At 50.1% G+C, this 27,186-nt stretch overlaps 3 protein-coding genes across 7 annotated transcripts in view; 1 reads left to right on the top strand and 2 right to left on the bottom strand.

The window, feature by feature from the left end:
* Positions 1-1,548: 1,548 nt before the first annotated feature.
* GLTP (glycolipid transfer protein) lies at positions 1,549-4,424 on the bottom strand. Its single transcript, XM_075516281.1, has 5 exons — positions 4,219-4,424; positions 3,212-3,273; positions 2,789-2,922; positions 2,296-2,446; positions 1,549-1,930 (listed from the first exon to the last, which is right to left on the bottom strand). The coding sequence occupies exons 1-5, from the start codon at positions 4,319-4,321 to the stop codon at positions 1,748-1,750; spliced, it is 633 nt and encodes a 210-aa protein (XP_075372396.1). The 5' UTR covers positions 4,322-4,424; the 3' UTR covers positions 1,549-1,747.
* An 846-nt stretch (positions 4,425-5,270) lies between these two features.
* Positions 5,271-12,907, top strand: TCHP (trichoplein keratin filament binding). Of its 2 annotated transcripts, XM_075515764.1 has the most exons (12): positions 5,328-6,081; positions 6,185-6,389; positions 6,684-6,740; positions 7,297-7,365; positions 8,208-8,381; positions 8,880-8,992; positions 9,320-9,386; positions 9,671-9,843; positions 10,854-10,935; positions 11,173-11,358; positions 11,434-11,577; positions 12,266-12,907. In XM_075515764.1, the coding sequence occupies exons 1-12, from the start codon at positions 5,480-5,482 to the stop codon at positions 12,296-12,298; spliced, it is 1,905 nt and encodes a 634-aa protein (XP_075371879.1). In that variant the 5' UTR covers positions 5,328-5,479; the 3' UTR covers positions 12,299-12,907. The 2 variants fall into 2 exon arrangements, with proteins under 2 accessions (XP_075371878.1, XP_075371879.1); XM_075515763.1 differs by lacking the exon at positions 7,297-7,365 and having other exon boundaries at positions 5,271-6,081.
* A 293-nt stretch (positions 12,908-13,200) lies between these two features.
* The window catches only part of GIT2 (GIT ArfGAP 2), a 36,047-nt gene continuing 22,061 nt past the window's right edge, over positions 13,201-27,186 (bottom strand). For all 4 annotated transcript variants that reach the window (XM_075515761.1, XM_075515762.1, XM_075515759.1 and 1 more), the window contains 4 exons: positions 22,459-22,541; positions 22,140-22,322; positions 16,912-16,975; positions 13,201-16,030 (listed from right to left, as the gene is read on the bottom strand). In XM_075515761.1, the coding sequence (XP_075371876.1) occupies positions 15,818-16,030; positions 16,912-16,975; positions 22,140-22,322; positions 22,459-22,541 (543 nt within the window). In that variant the 3' untranslated portion in view covers positions 13,201-15,817. The remainder of the gene's footprint in view (positions 16,031-16,911; positions 16,976-22,139; positions 22,323-22,458; positions 22,542-27,186) is intronic.

Raw genomic sequence — 27,186 nt, 5'->3', positions numbered from 1 at the left:
GGGAGCCCATGGGGCTGCACCCTGCCTTGCCCAGCTCAGCCTGCAGCCCGGTCCTCACCCCGGGGGGCCGCATCCTGCCCCGGTCCCCGTGCCCTGCCCCGGGGCTCCATCCTGCCCCGGTCCCCGTGTCCTGCCCGGGGACTCCATCCTGCCCCGGTCCCCGTGTGCCCCCCCCCCCGGTACTTGCGTCCCGGCCCGGACACCCCTACCGTCGTGCCGCCCCCCGTTTTTGGGGAGCCCGCCCGCCCGCCCCGCCGCCGGCCCGTACCGCGGCACGTCCCGCGAAGGGTTCCGTAGGCTCCGGCGCCGCCGAGTCGCCGCGGGGCCCGTCCCGGAGAGCGGCCCCTCCCCGAGCCGGCTCCGGGGGCGGGCGGCACCGGGACCCGCCTGCGGGAGCGGCCCCTGCCCCCTCCGCTCCTGCCGGCACCCGGGCACCGGCCCGGCCCGGCGCGGCACAGCCCCGGAACGGGCTCCTCGAAACAGCCCCCTCCAGGAACAGCCCCCCGAAACACCCTCCGAAAACAAGCCCCCAAATACCCTCCCCGAAACAGCCCCCCCAGGAACAACCTCAAAACACCCTCCCCGAAACAGCCCCCCCAGGAACAACCTCAAAACACCCTCCCCAAAACAGCCCCCCCAGGAACAAACCCCCAAAACACCCTTCCTGAAACAGCCCAGAAACACGCTCTCCAAAACAGCCCCCTACCAGGAACAGCCCCGAAACAGACCCCCCAGGAACAACCTCAAAACATCCTCCCCAAAACAAGCCCCCCCAGAACAACCTCCCTGAAACAGCCCCCACAAGGAACAGCCCCAAAAACTCTCCTGAAAACAGCCCCCCCAGGAAAAGCCCCCCAAATCTGCCTCCCCAAAACAGCCCCCCCCAGAAAAGCCCCCCAAATCTCCCTCCCCAAAACAGCCCCCCCCAGGAACAAGCCCCAAAACACCCTCCCCAAAACAGGCCCCCAAAACAGCCTCCCAAAACAGGCCCCCCCCAGAACAGCCCCCAAACAGCCGCCCAGGCCGAGGTTACCGTGAGTTTTTATTAAATTTTGCTTCCCTGCCCCGCCGGTGCAGGGCTCGGCAGTGCCGTAAGGCTGTTGGTTAATAAGGCAACGTGTGCTTCCACAAACACCGCGTCGGGACAGTCCCCCGGCTTCAGCCGGCGCGGCCGTCCAGGCAGAGGGGGCTCGCTCCCACGCAGGCGCTGGAGGAGTTGGGGTCACCCGGGAAAGTCATCGGCTCCTCTGCCGCGGGCACCGCCAGCATCATTCGGGAAGTTTCTCACCCGGGTGCCCATCGGTGGGCGAGCAGCATCGGGCGCTCATCGGCACACGGCGGGTACCGGGCGCAGCACAGCCGAGGGTGCAGCGGTGCAGTCCGAGAGTCAGGGCAGAGCCAAGGGCAGAGCCAAGGCAGCATCGGCAGAACACTGCCGCCAGCCACGCTTCATTCCCGGTAGTGTGGCAGACATAAACCCGGCGGTTAGAACTAGAAATACTTGTTTTTCCTCTTTAGGACAAAGGCTTGGGAAATCCTACGATGACAGTGGGTACAATTGTTTTATTGCTGTATTCTCAATAGAAAATTAAATTTTTTTTTTTTTGAGAAAACAAGTTATCCGCTGCAGATCCAGACAAGAATCAAAGTTGCCTGACAGCCGGGAGCTGCCCCAGCTGCCTCAGTGATTAAGACGCAGGTAGCACCCGTCACACCTTATTTAAGCCCTGCCAGTCCCGTGAGAGCTTTAGGCTTTGTAGCTCAGCTCGGCGTTCATCTTTGTGTACATCTCATAAATTGCATCCAGGATGGGGGTGAACCTCAAGAGAAACTGATGAATCTTCTCTATGCTTTCCTCCTCTTTGACTTCTTGACCCTTCTCTAGCGCCTTCAGCAAATCCGATTTGTATGGAAGAGCATAGACCGAGCCCTATAAAACAGGGGAAGAAGCTGTAATGCTCCCACAAACCCAAAGTCCTCCCCATCCCACATGCAGGACTCCAGTTTGGGTTGTTCCTGTGCGCCTCCGAGCGCCTGGAGATGCCCAAATGGGATGCTGCAGGGTCTCCGGGCCCTCGGAGACACAAGGGAACAACCTTGGGGATGTTGGCTGGACACTCGGAAAAGCAGGGATGTGCAGAGAGGATTCCCTGGAAACACTGCTCAAAACAGATCAGCAGCTTCCCATGTTTCCAAGCCCTTATTCTCCTAAAACACATCACTGCTCGGGGCAACTAACGGAGCAGCTGGGCTTAAAGAAAGGCTGCTTTCCTCCATGGAGACGTGAATGCTCACCGTGAAGAGCTTCTGCAGCATCCAGCCGTGGTATTTCTTCAGCGCAATCTCGTAAGCCTTCATGGCGTTCACTCGGATGAGGTTCGGATGCTCCTCGTCCCGCTCACCATCAGAGATGCTCTGCAGCAACACCAGCATGAACTTCAGGCCCCTGTGAGAAGAGCGGAGATGTCAGGGTGGGGAAAGGGATGCTGCTTCCCAGTCTCCAGCAAGGCACCCCTCAAGCCTGACGCATCTGGGCCCCCCAAAAACCCACAGTCCCGGCAGCACACCCTCCCCACAGGGCTGATGCCTGCCCCTGCGTGTTCCTGCTCGTGCAGCCGGCGCACCGGGCTGTGCTCCTCAAAGCACAGCACCCCACGCTGCCCTGGCCAGACCCAGCTGGAAGGGACCAGCTGGGCCCAAGCTTTCTGCAGCAGCCTCCAGCCAGTGTTCGATGGGGTGCCACGTGCCGAGACACAGCCCGGAGCAGCCCCCCGATGCCATGAGTCACCTTTTCAACCACATCAGTGCCAGCGTTGCGCCTGTCTTGGGCCAGGCTGAGCCGTGCATCTCCTTCTCCACCTCCAGGATGTTCTGCAGCGTTTTGAACTTGGCGGGGTTGGAGTCGTAAACCGCCCGGATTTTCTAAGAGGGCAGAGAAGGGAGGTTGGCTCCTGGGAGCTGCCAGGCAGAGCGGCAGCGGGCTGGTGCTCACGGCTGCGGTGTGGGGAAACGTGGTGCCTGCAGCGAGCACCGCAGCTGCTAAACGGTGCTTTTACCAGGGAACCTCGTTAATAAACACACCACTGCTGAGCCCGAAAGCCCCCATGGGAAGAAAAGCCCTTTTTAAACACCTCCGGGTCTTGCCTCTCCAATCCCACAGCATCTCTGCCCAGGGGTTCACCCCCCCGCGCCCTCCTGCGCCCCTTCCTACCTTGATATTTCCAGTCAGGTCTGCTTTGACCGGCGAGTAGACGATGGGAGTCCCCAGGCAATCTGTGGAAACACGGAGGGAGGACGGTTAGTCATTAGGGGACACAGGAGACACCGCAAACTCCCGAATTGTAACCAACAGGTTTCACCTTAACCACAGCCAAGGCACCAAGACACGCGCTAGCGAGGCTGGGAACGGCTCTTCAGGCTTCACACACGGCCATGGCGAGTGGCTGCCAGCCCTGCCTCCTGTCCCGGCCCTGCCAGCGGCCCCACGACCCCCGGCTCTGGGACACGGCCCCGATGTGATGGTCCAGAGCAGCACAACGGGGCACAGGACCCTCTCTGCCCGTCCCCAGGCAGGCAGCCCCGTGTCCTGCCCGGCCGAGCCCTGCCACGGAGCCGCCACACAATAGCCGACATTGTGGAGGGCAGTGGGATGGCGCAGGCCGTGGTGGCACGAGGGTGGCCATGCCGACACACGCCCACGGCCCCGACATGGGGTGAGCGGCCGCGGGTGGGATCCACGGGCCGGCTGGGACCTGCCTGCCCTGAGCGATGCCTCTGGCCGGGGCGTACCGGGAAAAGGCGGCCGGGCCCCGCTGCGGCGTCGGTGGCTCTGCCGGGGCGTGGGGCCCCGGGGTCAGCGGGACGTTTCCCAACGGGGCTGCTCGGCAGGTTTGACGGGACCGTGATGCAAACCCGGCCCCATCAGGCTGCTTCCCCGGGGGACACCAGGCACCGGGGGAGGGGAGCAGCCGGGCCCGGGGGTAAGCACCTACCGGGGACCCAGGACCGGAGGGGAGGGGCGACCCAGAACTGGGGGAGCCCCAGGAGCGAGCACCCAGGACCGGGGGGGCACCCAGGACCGAGGAGAGGCTACCCGGACCGGCGGGGCCCGAGGGCCCTCTGCCCGCAGATGGCCACGGCTAGGCGCGGCGGCGGGGCCGGTACCGGGCCGGGCCCTGCTGCAGCTCCCGCCCCCGCAGACGGCCGGCCCGGGCTCACCGAAGAAGGGCGGCAGATGCGCCACGGCCTCCAGGAAGGGCAGCGTCTCGATCTGCTTGTCGGCCGGCAGCGGCTTGAACTCGTGCTCCAGCAGCAGCGCCATGGCCCGGCCCGGCCCGGCCCGCACCGCCCGCTCCGACCGGCACCGCACCGGGACCGGCCCCGCCGCCCGACCCGGCAGCGCGCTGCTACCGCGCCCCGCCCCCGCCGCTCCGACCAATAGCGGCGCACTGCCCACCCTCCCGTCCGCCAATCAGGACGAGGGTGCCGGCCTCGAGGTGCGGCGGGGCGGGGCCAGCGGCGAGGGGCGGGGCCAGCGGCGAGGGGCGGGGCCAGCGGCGAGGGGCGGGGCCAGCGGCGAGGGGCGGGGCTGTGCTCCCCTCAGAGCCCCCTCAGCCCCGGGGCCGGTGTTTCCCCCAGCCCCGTAGCCCGGGCCCGGGCGGCTGCGAGGGCCGGTTTGGGCGCCGGAGGAGGCCACACTGCCCACCCCGGCCTGCCGGGCCTCGCCTCGCTGCTCAGCCCGCCCCGCTTCATCCCCCGCTGCAGCCTCGGGGCAGCGCGGCTCGGCCCCGGTCCGCTCAGGGCTGCACGGGCACCCGCGGGCCCTGCCCCCGTAGCGGGGGCGAAATCGGAGTATCCCCCGCCGTGGCCCCCCCGTCTCGGCCCCGCACCGGCCGTTCCTCCCCTGGCCAGGTGCACTGTTCCAGGCTGGTCGTTGTTAATTATTTAGGGGAGATAAATGTTTCATAGGGAGCAGATGGTTCAGTCAGCGCGGCCCGGCCCACGCCGGGAAACCGAACCCGAACCCTAACGGGGGAGCGATTGATTTCAACACCTCTGCGACGGGCCGGCGGTGGAAGGTGACACCGAGCTCCGTCCAGGGCGGGTGAGCTCACCCCCCGCAGCGGGAGGGAGATGGGGGCCGTGGCGGTGCGGGGAGAGGGGGCGGCTGCGGAGGGAGGCTCGGCCACGTACCCGCGGCCGTGGGGCGGGCATCGACCGGTGACAGGGTCCCGCATCCGGTGTTTTGACCGGCTATTCTGGAAAAACAGGTCGTGGGGCGATACCGATCGCTGGCTCGCAGGGAGGGTGCTGGCACAAGGCCGCAGCCAGGAGCCGCCTGTCACCAGCACTGGCACACGCAGGGGGCCGCCGGCTGCCGCCTCTGCCGAGCCGGTGGCCGGACCCCGTCCCTGGGTGCTCGGCACGTCCCAGGTCAGCCAGAGGCCGGCCCGGTCGGGGCTGGGTGCAGGCCGAGCCCATGCAGGCAGTGCCGGGCTGGCGTGGCGGCCGAGGCTGGCAGAAACAGAAACCTTTAACCCACCCGCAATATTTACAGCGCGATAAACGCTCGAGCCGCTGGCAGCTTCAACCCGGTGCAGGGTTTTGCGGCACAGCGAGCGCCTGCGCTGGCACCAGCCCACCTGCCCGCCCCGCTCAAACCGCCCCGCCGCCCAGCTCAGCGATCCGCTTCTTCACGCCCGGCGAGCGCCCGGGCTCGGACGGGGCACGGAGGAACCGCGGGGGCGGTGGCAGGAGCGGGGTCCCCGGGCCGGGTCGGTGTGAGCCGGCGGGGAGCGGCCGCCCCTCCCTTCCCGCGAAGCCCGGCCCGGCGTGTCCCTCGGCGGCGCCCGTAGCGTTGCCATGGCGCCGGGCGGCGGCCGTTGGTGCGGGGCGGCGGGCGATGGCGCTGCGGCGGGCGGCGCGGGGCCGGGCCCCGGAGCGCTGGGCCGCCGAGCGGCGGCGGGAGCTGGAGGCGCGCAGCCGGCAGCAGTGGGAGCGGGCCAGCCGCTCCTTCGCCCGGGCCGCTATTTGCTGCTCCCGACAGGCGCGGTGGAGCGCGCCGCGCGCCCTCACGCCCAGGTACGGGCCGGGCCCGGGGAGGCCGGGCGGGGAGGCTGGGGCCGGGCCCGGGGAGGCCGGGGCCGGCGGGCGCTCTCCCCTGACAGGTCCGGGTGTGTCGCAGCCCGGCGGCGGTGCGGCGGGAGGCGGAGGAGGCGGCGGCGCGGCTGGAGGAGCGGCGGTCGCGGCTGCGGCGGCTGCTCGGCGAGGAGCGGGAGGCGCTGGCGGCGGAGCTGCGGGAGCTGCGGCGGGGCCGCGGGTCGGAGGCCGTCGGGATGCGGCAGCGGAGCGAGGAGCTGCGAGCCGGCCGGGAGGAGCGGAGGAGGAAGGTGAGGGGAGCGGCGGGGCCCCCCGCGGCCCCCGGCTCTCGGGAGAGGCCTCGCAGCCGGGGGCTCGGTCCTCGCCCCCGCGGGCGGAGGAGCGCTCGTACAGCTCTCCCAGCGACCGGGCGGGCAAGGCCGCTCCCTTCCTTTAGATGTGCAGGTCGCGGTTGCTGGGGGCTCGGCAGGAGTGCCCCGTGCCACGTTTTTCAGCACTTGGTGCGCTTAACTCATGGCTGCCTCGGGAGAGTTTGGTATCTCGAATTCTTCTGTAAGAATGTAACCCAGCTCTCGTGTTTCCAGGTTGCTGAGCAGCTGCTGTATGAGCGCTGGAAGAAAAACAACGCTGAGCTCCGGGAGGTGATGTTACTTTCTTTTTAGTCCCTGCTGCCTTGTGTTTATTAACCAGTTTTTAACTTGAATGTCATCATGTATCTACTGTTGTCATTCATCTTGAATCACAGCAATTCTGATAAGCAAAAAGCAAAGAAGAAAATGGCTTAACTGTAAGAAGTCCCCTCAAAGCTGGTATTTTTCAAAAACAACCAGAAACCTGTTGTGACTCTGAGAGCAGATTTGCAGTGCCTGTGATGTAAATATCTCGGGTGCTTTTTAAAGCTGTACCTGCCATGTCCTTGGCGCTTCCTTACTCTTTATTCCACTGACCTGCTGCTCTAGCCGCCACAGCTCTGGTTTCAGCGTCACTCTGGTGTTTCCCAGAACTGGCACGTGAGGTTGACCTTCAGCTTGTGACCTGGAGGGCACCGAGGACACCCAAACGAGCCCACCTCTACAGAGGCAGATCCTGCTGGGACTTCAGGGCTACAGCTGGGCCAGGAGGAGCTCCAGAGGGTCTGTCTAGATCCTGGGGGACAGGAGAGCCTCTGGCACTAATGGCATCTGTTGTCGTCTGCAGGTGGAGTCAGAGCTGCACAGGAAGCACGTGGTAGAGGCTTGGGGTGATCAGCTAATGCAAAAAACCAAGGTACGCTGGGGTGGCCCTGGTGTTACCAGTCTCTAGGGCAGACTCCTGAAACGCACAAGCAGGTGGAGGTGTGATGCTATGTGCCTTTTGACCCGGCTGGCAGACAGCTTGCCTTCCTGTGTGGACACGGCTCGGATGCGGAAGGAATAGGAGTTGGCTGTTTGTTTTTCTCACAGCAGTCTTGAACCAAATAATGACTGAGGTTGCTGTGCTTGTTCCTGTAGCGATGGGGAGTTCTGGTGTCTGCAGAACGACAGGAGCTGCTAACAGGAAGGATGCTTTTAATGGAGAGCCATCGTTCCTGTCTAACGAGTACGCACAACCCGTTTCCTAGAAAATCCAGTGCTATCTGCTGAGCGGATCTGTTGCGGGATTCAGCGTGGCACTGGGTGCTCGTCTAAGTAACAGCAAGCTGCAGTGCAGAGCAGTGCAAAGCTGCAAGAGCTCAGTATTTGAATACACACATACTAGATATGGGAATACAGTGATTTTGATGTGAGAGAATAATAAAGGCCTTCAAATACAGATTTCAGAGTTAACTAAAACAATAATCTGTTATAGTTGCAATAGGAGAAGCTGAGTGTATTTTTAAGACTGCCTGTGCTTAGCATCAGACCTGTGCAGGGTCCTGCGAAGGATGTGTATAGACTGAGAACCATTTTCAGGCAGTGATCTGCAGATAGTTTGGCTTTGTCCTTGTGTTCCTTCCTAGTGTATTTTGTTCCATATTTTCCCAATACGTGTCAGCTTGCAATAATTTGATTTGTGGATTTCCTGAGCCAGAGGCTGTTTCTTTGTGTTAGCCTAACCTTAAATGCCATGCTTTCTTTTGGCTTGGAAAGCAAGAAGCAACTGAACTTGAAGAGAAAAAACGTTATGAAAATGAATGTGAAAGTGCACGAAGGGAAGCGCTGGAAAGAATGAAACAAGAGGAAGAGAAGCGTCGGCTGGAAGAGAAGAAGCAAGCAGAGGCGTTGCTTCAACAAATAGAAGAACTGAAATTACAGGAGACAGAGGTAATCTTTAGTTTCTCCTTATTCAAGAAGGCAATTCATTGTTTCGCTTGGCAATACAGCAACACTGACCTGACCTCTTCCCTCCAGGTTTCCACTAGATTAAATCTGGAACAAAGCTAGTTGTGACATAATTTCTGTTAGTAATGTAGACTTCTCCCGTGAACACTGGCATATTAACTGCACTCCGGTAGCTTTTGTTTGCTCCTCTTGAAATGTGAGCACCCTTTTGTGCTGCACCGGATGAGAAAAAGATTTATAGAAACTTCTAAGTGTGACCGGTTCGGTTCAAAGGCTTTTTCATCTGGGGCTTCTCACAGTGTCTCTTGAGCTGTGAGCCACTGAGCCACAAATTACATTAATGTGGAATACTTGCTGCAGTGAGGATTTTGACTGCTTGCAGAGGAGCAGAACGGGGTGCAAGCTCTGGTACAAACGCTCTCTCTGGGATGTCTGAGCTCTCTGATGTACTCTTTCTTGGTGGTTGCTTTTTCCTTTTAGGCAACAAAGCTGAAAAAAGAACAAGAGAATTTATTAAAGCAGCAGTGGGAGCTGGAGAACTTGGAAGAAGAAAGGAAACAAATGGAAGAGCACCGGAAGAAGAAAGAGCTTGGGTATGAGATCAAGTGAAGCTTGTTTCAGCAGGGCTTGGATAGAATCTGTTCCTATGTCCGCAATAGCACTTGCAGCACGAGGAGATATTTCAGATAGCAGCGGTGGGTTGTAAATATTTGGGTTTTGATGGAAGTGCCCAGAGCAGCCAATGAGCAAATGCATTGGTGCCGTTACTTCTTTTTGTTCATGTTAGCAGTAGCGGGTACCTCTGTTGCCTGTAAGTTACATTGTCACAGGTGTACCTTGTACCTTGAGTGCTGGTGTACAATAACATAGAGCTTTAGAGTCAGTTTGAATGTTTTCTTTTTTTTTTTTTTCTCCTTCAGTCGCTTTTTGAGGCATCAGTGTAATGCTCAGTTAAAGAGACGAGCTCAGCAGATACAAGAGGAGCTGGTAAGAGAAAGTACCCCTTGATTTATACGTTATACTGTGTGCTGCAGAAACTTGTTCTTTGTATTTTATTTATGTGTCTGCCTCTGATGCCTACAGATAATTAGTTTGGAAGCCCCTTCCAGCTTGTGAACAGGGCTGGAGCAAAAAGATCATGGGGAAGCCAGCAGACTGAGTGTCTTCCTGAGCACACCCTTGACACTATGTCACCAATAACTTGCAGAGAGTAGCCCTGCACGCAGGCTGGAAGCTGTTGGATAGTTGTTAATCTTGTGTTTTTTCTGAAGGAGATAGACAGGCAAATCTTATCAGCCCTCCTCGAGAAAGAAGATGAGGATCAGCGCCGCCAGTCCGCGCGACGAGAACGAGCCATTGCAGATGTTGCCTGGATGAAACAGGTCATTGAGGAACAGCTCCAGTTAGAAAAGGAGAGGGAGGCAGAGCTGCAGACTATTTTTAGGTGAGCCTGCCTACCTCTGAACATCATCTAAAGAGACCGTATGTGCTGAACGTTCCTGCCTGGTTGGTGGAGCTCCATTCGTGTTTATTTAATAGGCTTTGAAAGTGGACGTTAGAAAGCGGTGTCTGGTTGGCCTTGCAGTTCTAGAAGCACTGCAGCAGAAGTGAGCTCTGCCCCTTCATTCCATGTGCTAGTGCCATGCTAGGCAGTCAGCATGCCAGTACGTAGAGACACGAAGCTTTTCTGCCAGGACAGAATCAAAGTCTGTGGTTGTTTTTCAATTACTTCGGCCCAACGCCTAGTCCATAATTTCTGTTACATTAGCTCTAGTGCCAGAGCTTTAATAACAAAAAAAGGTAGTAAGACAGAGACAGGAAGAATTACCTTTTAGTTGTAAGTACTTTGTAACTAACTTTCAATGATTCTGCATTACTGATGTGGAGGGGTTTAGTCCAAGTGACCCCAAAACCTGCATGTTGTTTCCTTTTGTATCTCGGAGCTTGTAGATACAAGCTGCCTCAGGTTCCTCGTTCAGGTTCAACTTACGCTCTCCCCAGCTGAGAGAGCATCTTCACTGGTGACAGGACGGTGCGTGCTACCATCAAGGTTTAGTTAAAGCTTTTGTTGCAGAGGGAAGATTTAAAAAATCTTCAGCTTTTCCAGCAATGCCCTTAACTACCCACCCACCCTGTGAAGTAGTACCCTTGTTAAGAGGCAAGCTTCCTCCCGAGGCCCTTCTGTGCGCCGGGCAGATCAGCGCATACAAGAAGTCCTGCTGCAGGCCAGCATTTCCTTCAGCGTGTTACCTCCCGCTGTTCAGTAACAGGGAGATCAGGCGGTTCTCTGAAATAGGCATGGGGGGGCAGACACGCTAGCTGCCTGAGAACAAACGTGAAGAGAAACCTGAGTGCTCCTCTAAAGCACAGGGTAGCTTGTCTATGCCCATGGAGTATATAGTTTTTTTAACTGTAAGTAGTAACTTTAGAGGTAATTATTCCTCTCTCCTTTAGAGAAGAAGCTAAAAAATTGTGGGAGAAGAGGGAAGAAGAATGGGAAAGAGAGAAGGCGGCCAGAGATCGCCTGATGAATGAGGTGATGACCTTTTTTGATGAGGTGTCTCTCTTGGTTCGATGAAGCCATCGTTCCAGCTGTGACCCTCCACCCTCCAGAGAGTTACAGCCTTCAGTACTCAAGGCAGAATTTTTCTGCTTCTCCACTACACTTTCTGAGAACTGTTTAACTGTCTGCACTGAGATTTCCCCAGTTCTGCTTCTAAGGCTGGCCCCTTTCCTGACTTATCTTCTCCCTTAATCCTCTCACTTCACAAAGGTCCTTGCAGGCAGGCAGCGCCAGATCCAAGAGAAGATGGAGTTAAACAGACGAGCCCAAGAAGAGTCTATAAAGTATCGAGAGCAGCTGATTAAAGAACTTGAAGAGGCAAAAGAACTGACTAGGCGAGAGAAGGAGCAGGAGAAGGAACTGAAGACAGCCCGCAGGCAGGAGTTGGAGGCACAGGTACAGGGTGCTTTCCAGACACACCCAGCTGTCAAAGGTGCCCAGTCGTAACAGCCCTGTCCTCTCTGTGCCCAGCTGACAGAGCGCCGCTCACAAGAATGGGAGGAGCAGCAGCGCCAGAGGGAGGAGGAAGAAGAGGAGAGATCAGCCCGGCAGCGCTGCGAGGAGTTAGCGCGGCAGGAGGCCAAGCGCATGGCTGAGCAAGGGTATCGCAGCAGGGTACGTAGCGGTGGCGTGGGGAAGCCTGTACATACGGGTCACCCTGACACGCGAGCCTGTCGGGGAGGGCGATGGCATCACGCACGCAGAATTCTCGTCGTTTCTAATTGGCACCTTAGTTGCCACGCAGTGCCAGGGCAGAACACCGGGCCTGTTCCTTCCCCGGTGCTATTTCTAACAGAGGTCTACAGTTCTCTCTTATCAATTGCTTTTCTTTTGCTGATACTGAGGCTTTAGGTCCCACTTTTTAAATAATTTTTGAGGCAGACTTGTTGCTACTGCCTTAAATGTTATTCTAATTATTTTCAGCATTATCCGCTGCATTAAGGCAGTTGGTACAATGCATCTCAGCTGTTCAAGGTCTTTCCGTCTTCTGTCGTGCTTTGCCTAGCTCTAAGAACTAAGCTGAATTTGAGTAACCCTACCTAAACCATGTGCCCAGCAGATTGTATTTTTCGTACTAAACTATGAGCTACTCTGCAGAGTAACTCGCCTCTGTCAATTTATTAGACAAAGCTGGAAGAAGGTGTTACTGCCTTAAACTATCAACTCTTAAACCTAACTGATGCTTTTTCTTGGAGGATGTTCTGTACTCTCCAAAGTACCTTTGCATGCTGAATAGCACGTGTGCAGAACATTAATTCTAGAGCCCCTGAAGTAGTTACCATCTTTGTTTTGACCCTCTTAGCTCTACAGTTACCCAAAAGCAGCATGGACCTGAGGATTCTTGTCCTTTGCACCCAAGGAACAAGCAGTAAATGCAGTTGCAGACTACAGAAAGAAAACTTCGAAGGATCAAGGAACTCCTGAAATAATGGTGGCTTTGGAATAGCCTACAATGATACCGAGACTCAACTCGGTAGATTTCTGAAAATACTTAGCTGTGGCCCAGCTGAACACAAGAGCAAATTCCTACTGCCTTGAAGAGCACAGAGGTGTGAGCATCCTTGGAGGACTGAACTGCTCCACTTACTCCATGTTCAGGAGTGGTGATGATGTATTTCAGTACCCGCTACACGGGGCAACACAGCACATAAACGGCCCCTTTGGACCTAAACCATGAGAGAACCTGTGCCCACCGTGGAACGGGAACTGTAAAGCACTACGTGCTGCGTTTGCTGTTTAAGCATCAGGCTCCCACTGCTGAGAAGCAGGACGTGCCTAGAGCCTAAGCTGGCTTTTAGGAGTTAATTTGTAACGCACTGCAAATCAGTACAATAGGTAACGTGTGCTGCAGCAGTAATTCCTAACATGTCCAGTTCCTCTCCAGAAGGTCCTGAAGACTTCATTCTTTTTTTTGTTTGTTTCATAAATGATGAATAACTGCAACCTGAACAACTGGTGGTTTCTTTATGTGAGCACACTGCTGAAACAACAGGAGGGGAGGGGAGTTTTAGCTGATTATTGCACTTGATTCCTTGCTGCTATTCCTGCAGCTTAAAATCAGTCCGTGCACTTCAGCTGCTGTGGTGTGTTCAGAGCCTGTCCCAGTACCTGAGGAGCCGTTACAAAGATGGGTGCCATTTCAGCACTGCGGCCTTTACTCAGCTAGAGGAACTTTTTCAAGATCTTTTCTTTAAAGAACCAGCAGTCAAATAACCCCAAATAATTTTGCACACTGAAAGGGTTTTAGCATTTTATAGTAATACAGTAAACAAAAGATTAAGTCAAAATATTGTACAGACAGAATGACACTGATAAATACAAGTCTTGGAAAAAGGCAAATTTTTACTTTCCTATGCAGCATTTTGTAAAGAAAGAGCAAGTTTGTTTACAGGGGAAAAAGAGGAGATGTAATCATAAAGGAAAAAGCCACCATTGTTATGATGTCAGGTATTACAAATCTTCTGACCCGCAGCGCTGTATGACTGGAGGGCTGATCTACGTACTACTCTTTAGCTCCACCGTTGGTTTTGAACCACTCTGCCTGTTTGTGAAAAGAGCTGATGTAGCACACCAGCATGTGTTCAGACCCTTTCTGTTTTACTGAGACTGTCAGAAAGTTACCTGTCTTGCATGACAGTCACCATGGTTCTGGATCGATGACACAGTGTGACCATAACCAGCCTAGAACAAACCTTTGTTCAGAGGTGGGAGCGTTGACCAGAAATGCAGTTTCAAGTGACAGAATGGGAAATCAATTACAGGTTGGCCACATTTTCATAGCTAGGTCTTCCAACAAGCAAAATGCTTGATTTTAGAAAATATGGAGTGAGCGTAGCAGTTATCAAAGCATCTGTTGGTTTTGTTTTGTTTTAACAACTGATAACTTACAACATAACTCAGTGTTACCCTGCTTTGGAAATCAGGTAAGATATGTTAAAGAAAAGCATACAATGGTGTCCTGAGAGATTTAAAAATACCATCTGCTGCCTTTCAATGATGCCAATTTAAGGAAAAGTTCCTAGAAGATTAGCAGTGTATATAACTGCCAGTAGCATAATTTTGAAGTAGGTTTTACAAATGTCTTCTGCAGTTCTAATCCCAGCCTGGCTGCATGCCTGTGAGTTTAGAGACAGTTCTGGAATTCAGAAGTGCAGAAAGGAAATAAAACCCCCACAATGAAGAACATTAATTTACTGGGTTGTCATCTACTCTCCATTCCTTCCCTCCCTCAAACTTGTACTACTTTAAAAAGGGAGCTAATTACAACATAGAAGAATCCAACAGTGTCAGGGCACTTAGTGTTTATATATACACATACAAACACAGTATAATTTGAAAAGGAACCAACCACTGAACTTTAGTTCATTTGTTCACCTAAATATGGCAGTTTTTCACCAGAAAGCCTTGAAGAGTCCATGATTTTGGCAGATGGCATACTGCAGACCTGTTTGGGGAACAGCCATTTCTGACTCAAATGTTTCTGTGAAAACTGGCTAAATGTTCACATCAGCTGCTGCCACCTGACAGCCGCTGCAGTTCCGTAACTTTGCTCTTAACTAAACAACCACTTTTAAGTGGCTGCCAGCTGAACTGCCACGTCCAGCTCCTTGAAAATGACAACACGCTTCCAAACAGGATACACACAGGGGCAAAAGTTAGTGATGTTTTTTCCCCCATGGAATTTAGATTCCCAAAGAACTCTTGTTTTTGAAAGCATGGATTGACACAGTTTTGTGAAGTGTTATGTGAATGAAAAAACCCAAAACACACATTGACATTTGTCACCCACCCACCTTTCTAACAGGCAGCCTAGCTTGGGTTACTCCATATGTAGCTTGTAAAATTTTGAAAGATTTGCATAAAACTTACTAGATATCAGAAATCTTTTCACATTTGGATATGTTGAGGTACAAAGGTTATATGCTATGGCAGACACAGCTGCTTTTGCACTGGTACTCTTCTAACTTCCTTTGTTGTTTTTTAATTATCACTGAAATCCTTAGTGAAATTGCATCTTGAGTTACTGAGCAATGCTGCTGCAAACAAGATGGTGCCTTGAAGATGACAGTAAAATTCTGCAGGAAACTTAAGAATGAATTGTTAAATCAAAAACAAAGGATAATATTTTAACCACTAATGCCCTAAAGTAACATCAAACATATATATTAATGGCATAGTGACAACTAAAAGAAATAACTATTAAGTTTCAAATTCCTTCCAAAACAGATAAAGTGACAATGACCTCGTATAGTTACATGTAATAAGCTCAGATGCCCACAACTACTATTGTTTTAGCAGACTAAAAACATATTATTGCACAACAGTCGATATGGGAACAGATAATACTCGGCTTGTACTCCGCTATCAGGACTACAGCCTTCTTCCCGCTGGGTAGCAGTTACGGTCCTGGAGCCTTCAGAGCCCATTTCGCTGCAGGTTTCTCAGTCAGCGGCATCACGGCACATGAGGCTCCAGGACGGACAGAGCAGAGGCGAGATTCTGCCCTCTGATACGTGCAGCTGACTTCAGTGGGAGTTTTGCAGGCAAGATCTGAAAGCAGAACGTGGCCCCAAGGAAACATCTAGCAAGAGCTTGATACAACGCTGGTACGTGATAATGGCTCAACAGCTATTTGCAACATGCTATTATCTGTAACTAAACTGGCAACACAGGCACAAAATAAGGCAGTGGGTTAAATTAATCATAAAATTGTTAGAAAACATGCAAAAATAATACTGAGTTTTAAAAAAAAGTTTCTTGCCCCTTTAGTTTTTTCTCATAAAAATTTGAATAGTTCCACACCTATATTTGAAATTCAACCTTTAAAAAACAAGACTAAAAAGCCAAGTGTGACTCAGTTGTTGTTCTCTTTGGTTGTGATGGTAACCAGCTGTTTAGCAGCCTTGGCGATGTCGTAGGCACACTGGATAACTTGCTGTGTGACCAGCTGGATGTCCGTCGTAGGGCACGTCTCCACAGGAAGGGTTTTTTTGCACTCGGATTGGAGTCTGTAGGCACTAGATGTCAGCAGACGCAAAGAAGTCCTTACCAGTTCAGATTTGGGTTTCTGGGAAAGGAAAGTAGAAGTTGAACTTGACAAAACAACAAAACCGTTGTAGGATTGCTTTTAATTAGCCGGTAGTGGTTCATAAGTGTTCTTTAATAAGAAACTTCTGCTCCTAGGGCCCTGCTTTCTGCACAGACTTCTCTGTGCTGTTGGAGATGTTACAAGACATCGCTGCAGAGATGTGGGGTAGGGGCAGATGAAAAGTTCGCAGAATTTCTCCTCTCTCATCTCAGGGACATTTCAAACTGCTGCCAGGCAGCACACGGAATACTGCTTCACACTCATTTTGGAAGTTACTCGTACAAATTTTCTAATGCCCATTTACTGCTACCCAGCCTGTGTCCTGGCTGACATCTGGGTAGAGCGTGTACAAGACAATCCATTCAGGTATGCACAACAGCATGAAATTTTCTTTGCAGTCTTACAGGGGTAGGTAAGACTTTACAAAAACTTAATCACAGAGATTTCCCTCCCTGAAATTTGCTGTGAAGAAACAGATTGCTTTGATAGATGGATAACAGATCTAAACGTACCTCCAAGTAAGAAATCCAGGCAACGGCATTCAACTGGAACCTTGAGGGGGACGAGTCTAGCAAAATTCCCGTATAACCACATGACTCCTCAAGCTAGATGCAAGTAGCCTCCAGTTTTGGAGGAAATGCGTGCAATTCTTAGAGTTTTAAGTTCAAGAGTAAAATTTAAGGCCTGGATTCACAAATTAGCCCTTCCCAATTGGCATGCTAATAAATACAAAGATGCAAGATTTGACAAAAACAGCTAATCATTTCTCCCTACCTTCAGCTTTTGGTTTTCGTTTACTGAAGGGAAATCTGCTAACAAGGAATGAAGCCAAAACCATTTTAATGCTGAAAGGTACTTACTTTTGGGAACAAGGCTGCCATTTCTGTTACTGCCACATGTATTCTCTCGGAGCATGGTATATAGCTGCAAAAAGATGCAATGTATTATTCAATTATATAAAGACTCCCTTTCCTCTTCAATTTCACTAGTCAGTGGCTATTATTCTAAAAACAACTGAGTAACAAAATCCCCAATACATATTCTAAAAATATTTTTTCAGCCTTTGTAGGCTGCACTGAAGGCAACTGAAGTAGGCAGTGCAGCACACAATATGGTGGGTGACTCCTAGTGTCTCCTCAGCATTCCCCGGCACGCTGCAGCACAAGTTGGTATATCACTATGTGACTTCAGAAAAAGCAAGAACTTAACCAATAGTACAAAATTATTTCTTAATTTTTTATTACTCTTTGATTGAAGTTTTTTTGAAGGAATAACTGTCTGCACCTATTGCACAAAACATTGTCAGCAAAAGTCTCAATTTGTATGCAATTATGGAAACGTGTCTATGAATGTTAACTGCGCATTAATTCATATACTAGCATTTCCCAATCTCCCCCCCCCAGCTATTCAAATGTTAGAATTTGTCTCCAAATTGTACAGAAAATTGCTCAGCTTGTTCTGTGTGGTGTATGCACAATCGACATGTTATTGTTACGTGTGGGAGAGCATGCCCAAGCGAACTGGTTCATTTAAGTCAGGCACAAAGTAAAGTAAGATTCTGCAGCTTGAAAATATTTAAACAGAATGCGGTGATACAGAGGTGCTTTGGAAAAAAAGCACCTTTTTTTTCCTCAGTGCGGTGTTGACGATCAAAAGCGGATTAAACCAAACACTTCATATGTGGGATCTGAGTAAGTTTAGCTTGCTGCCATTTTAGGGAAATCTCTATCCATTTGTTTCGAAGGGGCTCTTTCTGCATAAGCCAAGAGACTATAAAACCAGACTACTGAAAGAAAAGTTTTTAAACTACTAAGGATCTAAGCAGCTAAAAATATCCAGTAATCTCTGAAGAAAAGTTAAAAAAAAAAAACCACAAAGGTGTTTCAATTGATTTTATGCTTCAGAGTTGAATTTTGGCTATCCAAACTCTTAAAAATAATTTGACAGCCAAGTGTTGATATTTATAGGACTGTCTTGTGCACACCTCTGAAGCAGTGCCATTTTCCTGCACTTCTTTTCCATGTGTAAGTTACAAAGTAGAAGCCTTTAAAAAAAGCACTTTGTACCTAACTTACCAGAATCCAGTAAACTCAAAAAACCGAGTTTTATTCAAAACTCTTGGCAGCAAGACCTGAAGTCTGACTGCCGTAAGCTTTTAACCCATCGGTTCTTAGCTAAACTCTGAACGATCTCTCTAACAAACATGTGCCTCTCTGGGTCAGCAGCTGGGCTGGAAGCTTTAGTTTGCTGCAGAGATGCACGCTAAGGACACACCTTGATTCCAAGATTTATTTCCACCCCTGTATCAGTTCATTATCAGCTGAAGCCAGGAATGCAGCACCATGCACGTATTTCCCCTTTCTCATGTCACAAACTGGAAGGTTAAGACACCTACTGAGAATGGGGTATGCCAAACTTCCAGTACAGAATTCATACCTTGCTTTTTTGGTAAAGTTTAACTAAAGGTAAAACATCACATGAAGGTAACTTAAGAACACCAAGATGCCTTCTTGGATGAATTTATACACAGTAAACAGACAACGCACAATTCTCATACAGCAGCTTACAAATACATGCATCTCCAAACTACCAACTACTTTCACAGTGTGTGTTATAGGCTAAATATTCAGTAATTCTGTTGAGTTAGCTAATAAAACAAATGCAGATTCCATTAGTCCTCATAGATTTCACTTCTGATTTATATACCAGATGAAAATTGGTCTGTTCAAAATAGATCTTAAAACTATTTACCATAAGCTGCCGTGAAGTGCGGTGTTAGTGTGGTCTGTCAAAAGTCTAATTTCAAAAGACTCATTTTTATGCTTCAAAGACTCGATTTTAGCATAAGTTGGTTAACATGATTCAATCTTAAGCAAGAAAATCTCAAAAATCACAAAGCAACAGCATTCAAGAAAAATATTCAGCATCTGTAGATTATGGTAGATCATTGCCCTTTCAAGCAAAAAAAGACAACAAAACCCCAAACCCCTGCAGTCATTATTTATGCAGTCATCTTGCAATACCAGAGGTGCAAAAATAGGTCACTTGCAAATGCACTGAGAAAGAAGCAACACACTGGGGTCATTTTGGCAATGCAGGAAAATTGCTTTAAAAAGGAGTATTTCCGTATGTCTCAAATCACATGAGTTCTTCCAAATAAACTAAAAGTGGAGAAAAGTCTTCCCAGTTCACTGTCATTCCCATTCTGCTATTGAGTTAACAATTAATTTGCTCACTGCAAGCCACCCTGAACAGCACCTTACCTCATTAAAAAGCCAGTTTGCTGATTAAACCCTCCACTAACAAGGACAGAAAGCCCCAAGAATTACTTGAATGAAAGAGACCAAGATTAATGACACATATTTCATAATGTGTTCTCTAGGTTAGCTGCAAAGTTTACAGTGTGTCTTGGAGGAGCGACTTTATTTTATAGTCTAAACACTCACTGTAAGCTCATGAAATAAGCAGACACATTTGTTGAGTTTACACACATTCCAGTAAGACATCAGGAAGATATTCAAGTAGCGACAGCTTAGAAAAAAGAATCCATCATTAGCAGTAACTTGTGGTAACCTCTTCCTCCAGTCCTGGTATTTGTCACTGGCAATAACACCGGGGGTTAGAACTTGGGAAGTTCTGTTTTAAAGAACATCTCACTTAAATTTAGTTTGTATTTTAGGCATTACTAAACAATATTTTTGTCAGGTTGGAAGATACTATAAAAACACATATCTTTTTTCATTGATTCAAGATACAAATGATCTCATTTGACAGGCCAGCTGTACGAACAGTTGAGGGCCTAAGCTGTCAGGTGTGAATGTTGCATCTTGGGAACCGTGAAACTTCTGCTACTTTTGCAAGAGTGCACAGAAGCAGCAACCACACATTGTGCTGTTAGTTGTCATAATTTATCTCGATGGACAATAAACAGAACAGAGACAGGAGAATCTTTTACACTAGAGACAATTACAGTTCCAGGCTGTGATTCTGTTCCCCATTAAATCAATGCCAGGAGCTTTGACCGAACGGGTAATATCACAGGTTCGTAACTCTCTGTACTAGCCATCTGCAGTTTCGTTACCATCTGAAGCATTTCATGCATAGCCTTCAACGACCCCTGTGCAGATGGTGCGTGAGGGAAAGAGGCAGCAGAGAGAAAGAGAAAGGACACTGTGCCTGGGAGGCAGGGACAGAGGCCAGAGTACCAGGAGGCAGGAGCGGGCTGCTGGATGGTCAGAGGCTGCAGGGGAGCTCTCTCAGCCCAGGGAACCAGTGTGCTGAAGCAGCCGAGGCTATGTCTGAGCTTGAGCATGCCCGCACGCTCTAATGGTCTACTCGGCCAGTTGAGCACAGGAAAAGGAACAGAAGAAAGCGAGAAAAAAAAAAGGAAGAAAGTGTTTCATTAACAGATTATATTCTTGCATCATTTTATTACTCTCCGATTATCTATGCAGCATGTGATTTTTATCTACAACGTTCCCAGCACTAGCTTCGAAGATGTATTATTACATCCCTAAGTATCTCATTGTGTTAAGGAAGCGTTCCCCTATTGCAAGGAGAGAACGGTGGAACAGGCCTACTCCATCTCCTGCATGCCCCAGGCTGTGCAGTTCTCAGCCCACTGAGACAAAGCCAGGGAATAGGGAAACAAAGAACAGCAGCTTCATAGTTCAGTGTTTTGCAAGATTATACTCATTTAAGTACTGGCAAACACCCCACTCCATGCATGGTACAGAAGAGAAAACAAAAAAGAACATAATAGGTTGTTTAAAAATCTATTCGATTTAACAGAGAAAGCTAGGTATGCTGTATTGTTTCTTTCAATGATTTTTTAAAAAATATAATTCAACTACTGTAAACTGTGATATACATAAAAAACAAACTCATTTAAAGCTTCTCTTACTGTTGCTTCTCATTATGATCTCAGAGAAACAAGCAACAAGGGATTGCAGTGGAAAAGGTTATGACAAGGGCAACGAGCTCAGCACAAACACATTAGAACTCGCCATTCAGTGTGAGAAGGAGAGGCCGCGTGCTGTCCCTTCTAAAAATAGAAAAGTACAAGAAGGAAAAAACACAGAACAAAAGTGGCCCCGTTGTTGTGCACTTCTCACAGCAAGGCAGGAAGAGAGGGCTTAACGTAAGTCACCAGCCGCTTCTCACAGGCAAAGACGGGCACAGAACTTGGGACAGGAGGCAGAATGTAAGACCTGCCAGTCTGCAAGCTCAGATTTTCTGGAGACAAAAGCTGTTCCAGACCTAAAACATGTTCATACCTGGGAAGATGTAACTCTTACTTACAGTCTTCCAAAAGAGCTGTGCAGGAGCACCACCTGATGATCAGTCAAGGACAGTATCACTTTCACTCGCTCACGGCTATGCCAAAAACTAATTATTCAGTTGGGCCAAAGTTCCCCCGAGGGAGCTGAAGCTGCATGCTACCTGATGTGCAGATGAACAGTCTCCTGCTTACTCAGCTATGTCTGGGTCTAAACCCAATAGTTCAAAATAGCTTTTGCTGGTACATTTTCTGTACCAATATTTCAGTAGGAAAGCCAAATTCTCCCTGCCTTCACAATTTTTTCCTGAAACAAGACTTGGTGTTACTATCACACTTCTGCAGGGTGTCCTCACCTAAGGACACAGAGGTCTGAAGATCCAAGAGAAACTTACGCCAAGTTCTCTGCAACACGTTTGATTTATATCTAAAACAACACTCATTTTGCAGCAGGACTTCCCAAGTGCTTTGCTCCCCAGCGCTCCCCGTCCCTGTGCCAGTTGTGGGCAAGGCAGGGCAGGCAGGTGGCAGGCAGCAGGCAGTGCTGCAGCCAGAACCGACTCACAGGAGACTGTGCTGGCTTTTTGGATGGGAGCGTGTGTTCCCACTGCCCGTGCTGGTCACTCATCCCTGCTCACCCCGTGGCACTATGTCCAGTGCACCAGGAAACACCATGGATCTACACGTTTTGTAGGTGTGAAATCAGCATCTCCAGCATTAACACGGGGGGGTGGCTGTACTTCTGCAGACACCTGAAGAATTTTCTTCATTTTCTCACAAACTTGAGCTTTTCCGGCACTCACACCTTACCTGTCATGCTTGTTCTCTTGTGCTGCTCGCAGCAGCTCCTGAATATTCTTAGTGATCTGCTCAGTTTTCCGAATTACATCTTCTGTACTGGGCAAACTGGAGCTGGGGGCTGTGTCAGCATCTTCAGGAATGGAGCCCTCCCCCTGCCAAATGACACTCCTCTGCCGGCCCTTCCTGCCTGACCTGCAAGGGAACAAAGCAGAGGTCGGCTCTGCAGGACAGAACTGGCTGCTTACACAACTCCCTGTCCTCCGACAGCACGGAGCTGTGCCGTTAGCTCTGTGTCACCACACCGTTAGCTCTGCATCACGGCACCTACCCCGTCTCCTCCAGCTCCAGAGGGGCAGTGGGATTATCATAGTCGCTCTCGGACACGCTGCTCTGCTTCTCCAGCTTCGAAGCCTGCAACGAATACGGATTTATTTCAGTGTTGTGCAGAAAAGAAGAGCCCCGAGCTGTGCTAGCGCCACGTCCTGCGTACACGGGGGGGGTTGCTCTTCAGCACAAAAGCCCCTGCACCAGCTGCTACCCTGGAGCCCGGTGTGCCCCCTCACCCTGTGCCAGGCTCCTGCTGCCAGCTCATACCTGAGGCCCTGCTGGCACGGCACAGCCCCACCAGACCTGAAGCCAGGGCTCTGCCCTGGCACCCAGTGGGGCTGCGGGGCGGGACAGACGGCCACAGCACAGCGTCCTTCCCCTGCCACTGAAACTGCCATGTGGACATGGAGGGGGAGGCCCACGGGGGAGCAGAGGCCAAACGGAGAGGGCAGGACCACCAGGGAGAAAGAGGCCAGACTAAGAGCAGGAGGCCCACAGCAGACTGGAGGCTGAACACTGAGTGGAAACCAAACCAAGCATGGGAAGCTGAAACAAGAACCAAGGCCTAGCACAAGGTGGGAGGCTGAACTAAGTGTGGAAGGCCCATGACAGAGTAGGAGGCTGGACCAAGCGTGGGAGGCCCATGACACAGGAGAGGCCAAATCAAGCATGGGCATCTGACCACAGAGCAGAAGCTGACTCTGGGAAGCCCACCACAGAATGGGAGACCAAAACGAAGGTTGAGGACTACTGCAGTGTGAAAGCCAAAATAAAGACAGGAGACTGAAATGATGGTGGGAGGCCTGTTGTGGAGGGGAGGCCAAACTGCGGCTGCAAGACCAAAGGACACGTAGGAAGCCAAACCGACACGACTTGGAGCCCATTGCAGATTGGAGGCTGAAACAGGGGTGGGAGGCCAAAACAGGGACAGTTGAAGCCCGTTGCAGATTGGTGACCCAAAACAAGGTTGGGAGGCCAAATCAGTGAGAGCTGTGGCCACAAGAGTAGAGGGCCACTGAAGAACTTGTGTCAAAAGCAGGGTGGTAGGCCTGTGCAAAGTGGAGGCCAAAATGAGGGCAGGAGGCACACACAGAAGCAGAGGCCGGACCGAGTGTTGTAGGGACACACAGAAGTGGAGGCCGGACCAAGCGTGGGAGCCCCACTGCAAAGTGGGAGGCTGATCCAACCCAGAGTAGAGAATGAAGAGTGGGATACAAGGCTAGGCTGGATGGGGCTCTGAGCAACCTGGCCTAGTGGAAGGTGTCCCTCACCATGGCAGGAAGGTTGGAACTAGATGATCTTTAAGGTCCCTTCCAGCCCAAACCATTCTACGATACCAAAATGAGCTTGGAGGCCAAATCCACAGCAGAGGCCGAACCCAGAGTGAAGGCCCACAGCTGAGTGGAAGGCACACAATGGAGTGGAGGGTGAACTGAGCCTGCCTGTGACTCTGGACTCAGGCCAAACGTAGATTGGGAGGCACACAAGGAAGGTGAGGTGAAACCTAGAGTGGGAAGACCATGGCAGAGGGAAGGCTGAAGACAGAGTTGGAGGCTGAACCAAGCGTGGGAGGCCCACTGCAGAGTGGAGGCCAGACCGAGCACGGGAAGGCCCAGCTGCAGAGTGCTGCTCCAGAGGGTGGAGGCCATAAACAGAGTTAGAGGCCCAGAATTTTCCCACTCTCCCCTTCACATGGCATTCCCTGGGGAGACACACAGTGACTGTGTCCACACTAGGAACCGGAGTGCCACCCATTCCCTGCCTCTGAGCACATGCGCTTTCTCCCCGGTGCGATGGCAGAACACTCACCACCGCCTACTCCTATACAGACCAGTTCTGCACCCCGCAGTAAGACATCCAATCTGTGGGCAAGGATCATGCTCATTTTTTTCCCTAAACTCTTTTTCAACTTTGGTTTTTTTTAAACCTTCTCAGAGGGCTGCTAACACAAATAAGCATACTTGTACCATGACAGCTCAAGAGTGTTCTCCCTGCAGATCCTAACATACAGCCCCCTCTGTCAGCAAGAGATTCAAAGCAGACTTTCAGATAGAGCGCTAGGCTCCCTTCTCTGACCTGGTTTAGTCTTCCTGGGTGTTTTATGCCCAGGCGATACAACATCCTGGAGGTTTATGCTATGAATACCTACTGTCAGGCCGATCTCTGCAGTTCACATGAATTTGCAGTTTGAAGCCTCTGAGGTACACTCCCATCCTCGGCCAGGCCCCAGGATCACCACACATCCGCCTACTCTAGTCTTAAAAATTGCAAAGCTCATCAGAACTGCCTACTACAGCTCGTCCATTTGCAAGTACGCCACATCAGCCGCACTCTACACACAGATCAGCCTCTGCATCAGCTCCTGCCTTAGTCACAGACACTGCTCACATAATAGGGTCCTTCGCAATCTCCACTGAAGAACCAGCTTTATAGAAACTCTGAAGTCAAGATGAGGTAATCTCAAGTGTTAGACTCTAAGGGACACCTTCAGTTTGCATCCCCGATCCATACTCATAGGAAATAATACTTCTACCTCAAGGACAGACCAAAAGTGTGAGTAGGAATTGGTTTTCATTGGTTAAGATCCAGTAGGTTTGTTAAGCACTCATCTAATGTTAAAAACAATAATTCTTAACTCTGATGCACCTGGACTATGAACACTTTCCGTCCATTTTAAAGTTACTCTGCACAGAAGGAGAAAGCAAGCATTTTTTGAACGCTCACCACTCAGGATAGCTAGTAAAGCTCAATTGTAAAAGTGACACATATTTTGAAGATATGAAACTATTACATGTAGGGTCTGACCTTTCCCCTCTCCCAGGCGTATACAGGGGAACAATATGATTAGTGGCAAAGCTCTACGCTATGGTCAGAAATACAAATGACAACAATGAATTACAAGAATAGGATATTATGGAATCAGTAATATAGTATAGAATCAGCGTACAATAAAAACAAACAAACAAAACCTCTGCAAGTTTCTAGTACTACACAGTACTGGTATCAGCTGCAGCCAAACCCAGATTTGCATTTGACCAAGCAGGATATTCCCTTCTAAATTTTATCATCTAGCCCTACTTGCAAGTCTCATATTTTCTCAATGGATATGTCCAAACACTGTACAGTCAAAATAAAATGGGGACACAAGAATTTAAAAAGCAGGTTCTTTATCCTGGCAGGAAGAGGCCAGAGTATGACCATTCAACATGTAAACCCACAGACTTGTTTTTTGAAAAATTTAGTATTATATAATAAAATTTGATTAGAGACTCTGCAATGCTTGCCCAAGAAACGGAATGAGACGGTACTGATTTCATTATATAAACCACACAGAAAAAGCAGAGCAAAAAGAGAGAACTTTTCTTGGAAGATCTTTTAAAAATCAGTTAAGTCTTACAAAGAAATACAAATACTTCTCTCTCAAGTTTCCTCTCAGAAACTCTTGTTTTAACACAGAAATAAGCAAAGCCTCAATCTTGAACATGTGATACAACAAAATCGGTATAAGCTACTCATTATTTTCTAAGAAATGACACATAAACATCTAAAAACAGCCCAAAGGACCTTGTATTGATATTTGCTTCAAAGTTAAAGAGGTTTAGTCAGAGCAAGACCTCAAAATGTAATTGACTCATTCTGATGATGGAGGGTACTTTCTGCAAGCAGTGCAAGCTGGTAGCTCAGGCTGGTCACACAGCAGCGTAAAAGCTATGGGTTGTTCATCTTCAGCATTCATTAGTCTGTGACACGTTAAACTGTACCTGCTCAGAGCCCATAACTTCAGTCACAGCCCCTGCACAGCCAAAAATGGATGTTATTCTAGAGCTGCAAGTGCAATGTCCTTTTCCCTTCTTTTGAATATGTAACTTGCAATTAGTTCAAGAATCCCAAATAAAACATAGTCTAAAAAGAAGCTGTCATGGACAGACTAGTCTATCAAACTGCTTGCCTTGCTAAATGTGTCCTTTTGCAAGGTGGCATTTTATGCTCACTTCTAGCAAAGGAATTTTAGTAAGACTAGATGTAAGTGTCCCACTACAAAAAAAAAAGAGAACAATGTTTAAAAAAAGTTTAAGAAGCTGGACGAGGCTTCTTAAAATAGCTAATAGCTCACGTATGAGGCCACAGCAAAGACAGTGTCTTTAGAATAACATGAGCTTACAGAATGCATTTAATGTTTCTTGGTAACACTGCAATTTTTTTCCTAGAGTCAGTACTATAGCTAACAAAAACCCTAAGAACAAAGTTTTGTGGATCCTGATGAACACCAGTATAAGCTTCCTTTATACATTCTCAGTGTCTTTAATCTTGCCCTGAAAGGAGTGTTTCTAAAAACAATTCCCATGGCCATTCAGTCTTTTGTCTATCAAGGGCAGCAGAAAGCAGGCTAGCTAAAGGTATCGGTGGGCAATATGAATGGCTATCTGTTTGGATGCTTAAAGAACCCACTTCAAACAAACTAATGAACACCTGTAAGATAAATGATCAATCAGTACCAACGTGGATTGGTGCAAACTGACAGCCCCCAAAGACAGCAGGCTTTATAGCTAGGACCCAGTGAGCTTCATATGCCTCATGCAGTGCATTTTAGTCAGTAGGAAGAGTTATATATTGGCTTATGAAATATCAGCAAGTGCCTGCCAAATTACTTTCCAAACAGCAACCAACTTGTTTTCTGGCAGTTTTCAGTGTTACGCAGTTGAACAAGTGATCTGGAGTAACTGTGCAT

The sequence above is a fragment of the Mycteria americana genome, chromosome 13, assembly GCF_035582795.1.
Source record: "Mycteria americana isolate JAX WOST 10 ecotype Jacksonville Zoo and Gardens chromosome 13, USCA_MyAme_1.0, whole genome shotgun sequence".
In the NCBI taxonomy this organism is placed as follows: Eukaryota; Metazoa; Chordata; class Aves; order Ciconiiformes; family Ciconiidae; genus Mycteria; species Mycteria americana.
The sequence above is the reverse complement of the archived record's forward strand: the minus strand, read 5'-3'. Positions and strand labels throughout refer to the sequence as shown.

Bases quoted from the DNA above. Each gene is read 5' to 3' on its own strand.
- GLTP (XM_075516281.1), bottom strand. From the start codon at position 4,321: ATGGCGCTGCTGCTGGAGCACGAGTTCAAGCCGCTGCCGGCCGACAAG. The intron at 3,274-4,218 runs GTGAGCCCGGGC...GTGTTTCCACAG, and splicing joins GCATCTGCCGCCCTTCTTCG to ATTGCCTGGGGACTCCCATC. The intron at 1,931-2,295 runs GTGAGCATTCAC...CCTGTTTTATAG, and splicing joins TGCTGCAGAAGCTCTTCACG to GGCTCGGTCTATGCTCTTCC.
- TCHP (XM_075515764.1), top strand. From the start codon at position 5,480: ATGCAGGCAGTGCCGGGCTGGCGTGGCGGCCGAGGCTGGCAGAAACAG. The intron at 6,741-7,296 runs GTGATGTTACTT...TGTCGTCTGCAG, and splicing joins ACAACGCTGAGCTCCGGGAG to GTGGAGTCAGAGCTGCACAG. The intron at 8,382-8,879 runs GTAATCTTTAGT...TTTTCCTTTTAG, and splicing joins TGAAATTACAGGAGACAGAG to GCAACAAAGCTGAAAAAAGA.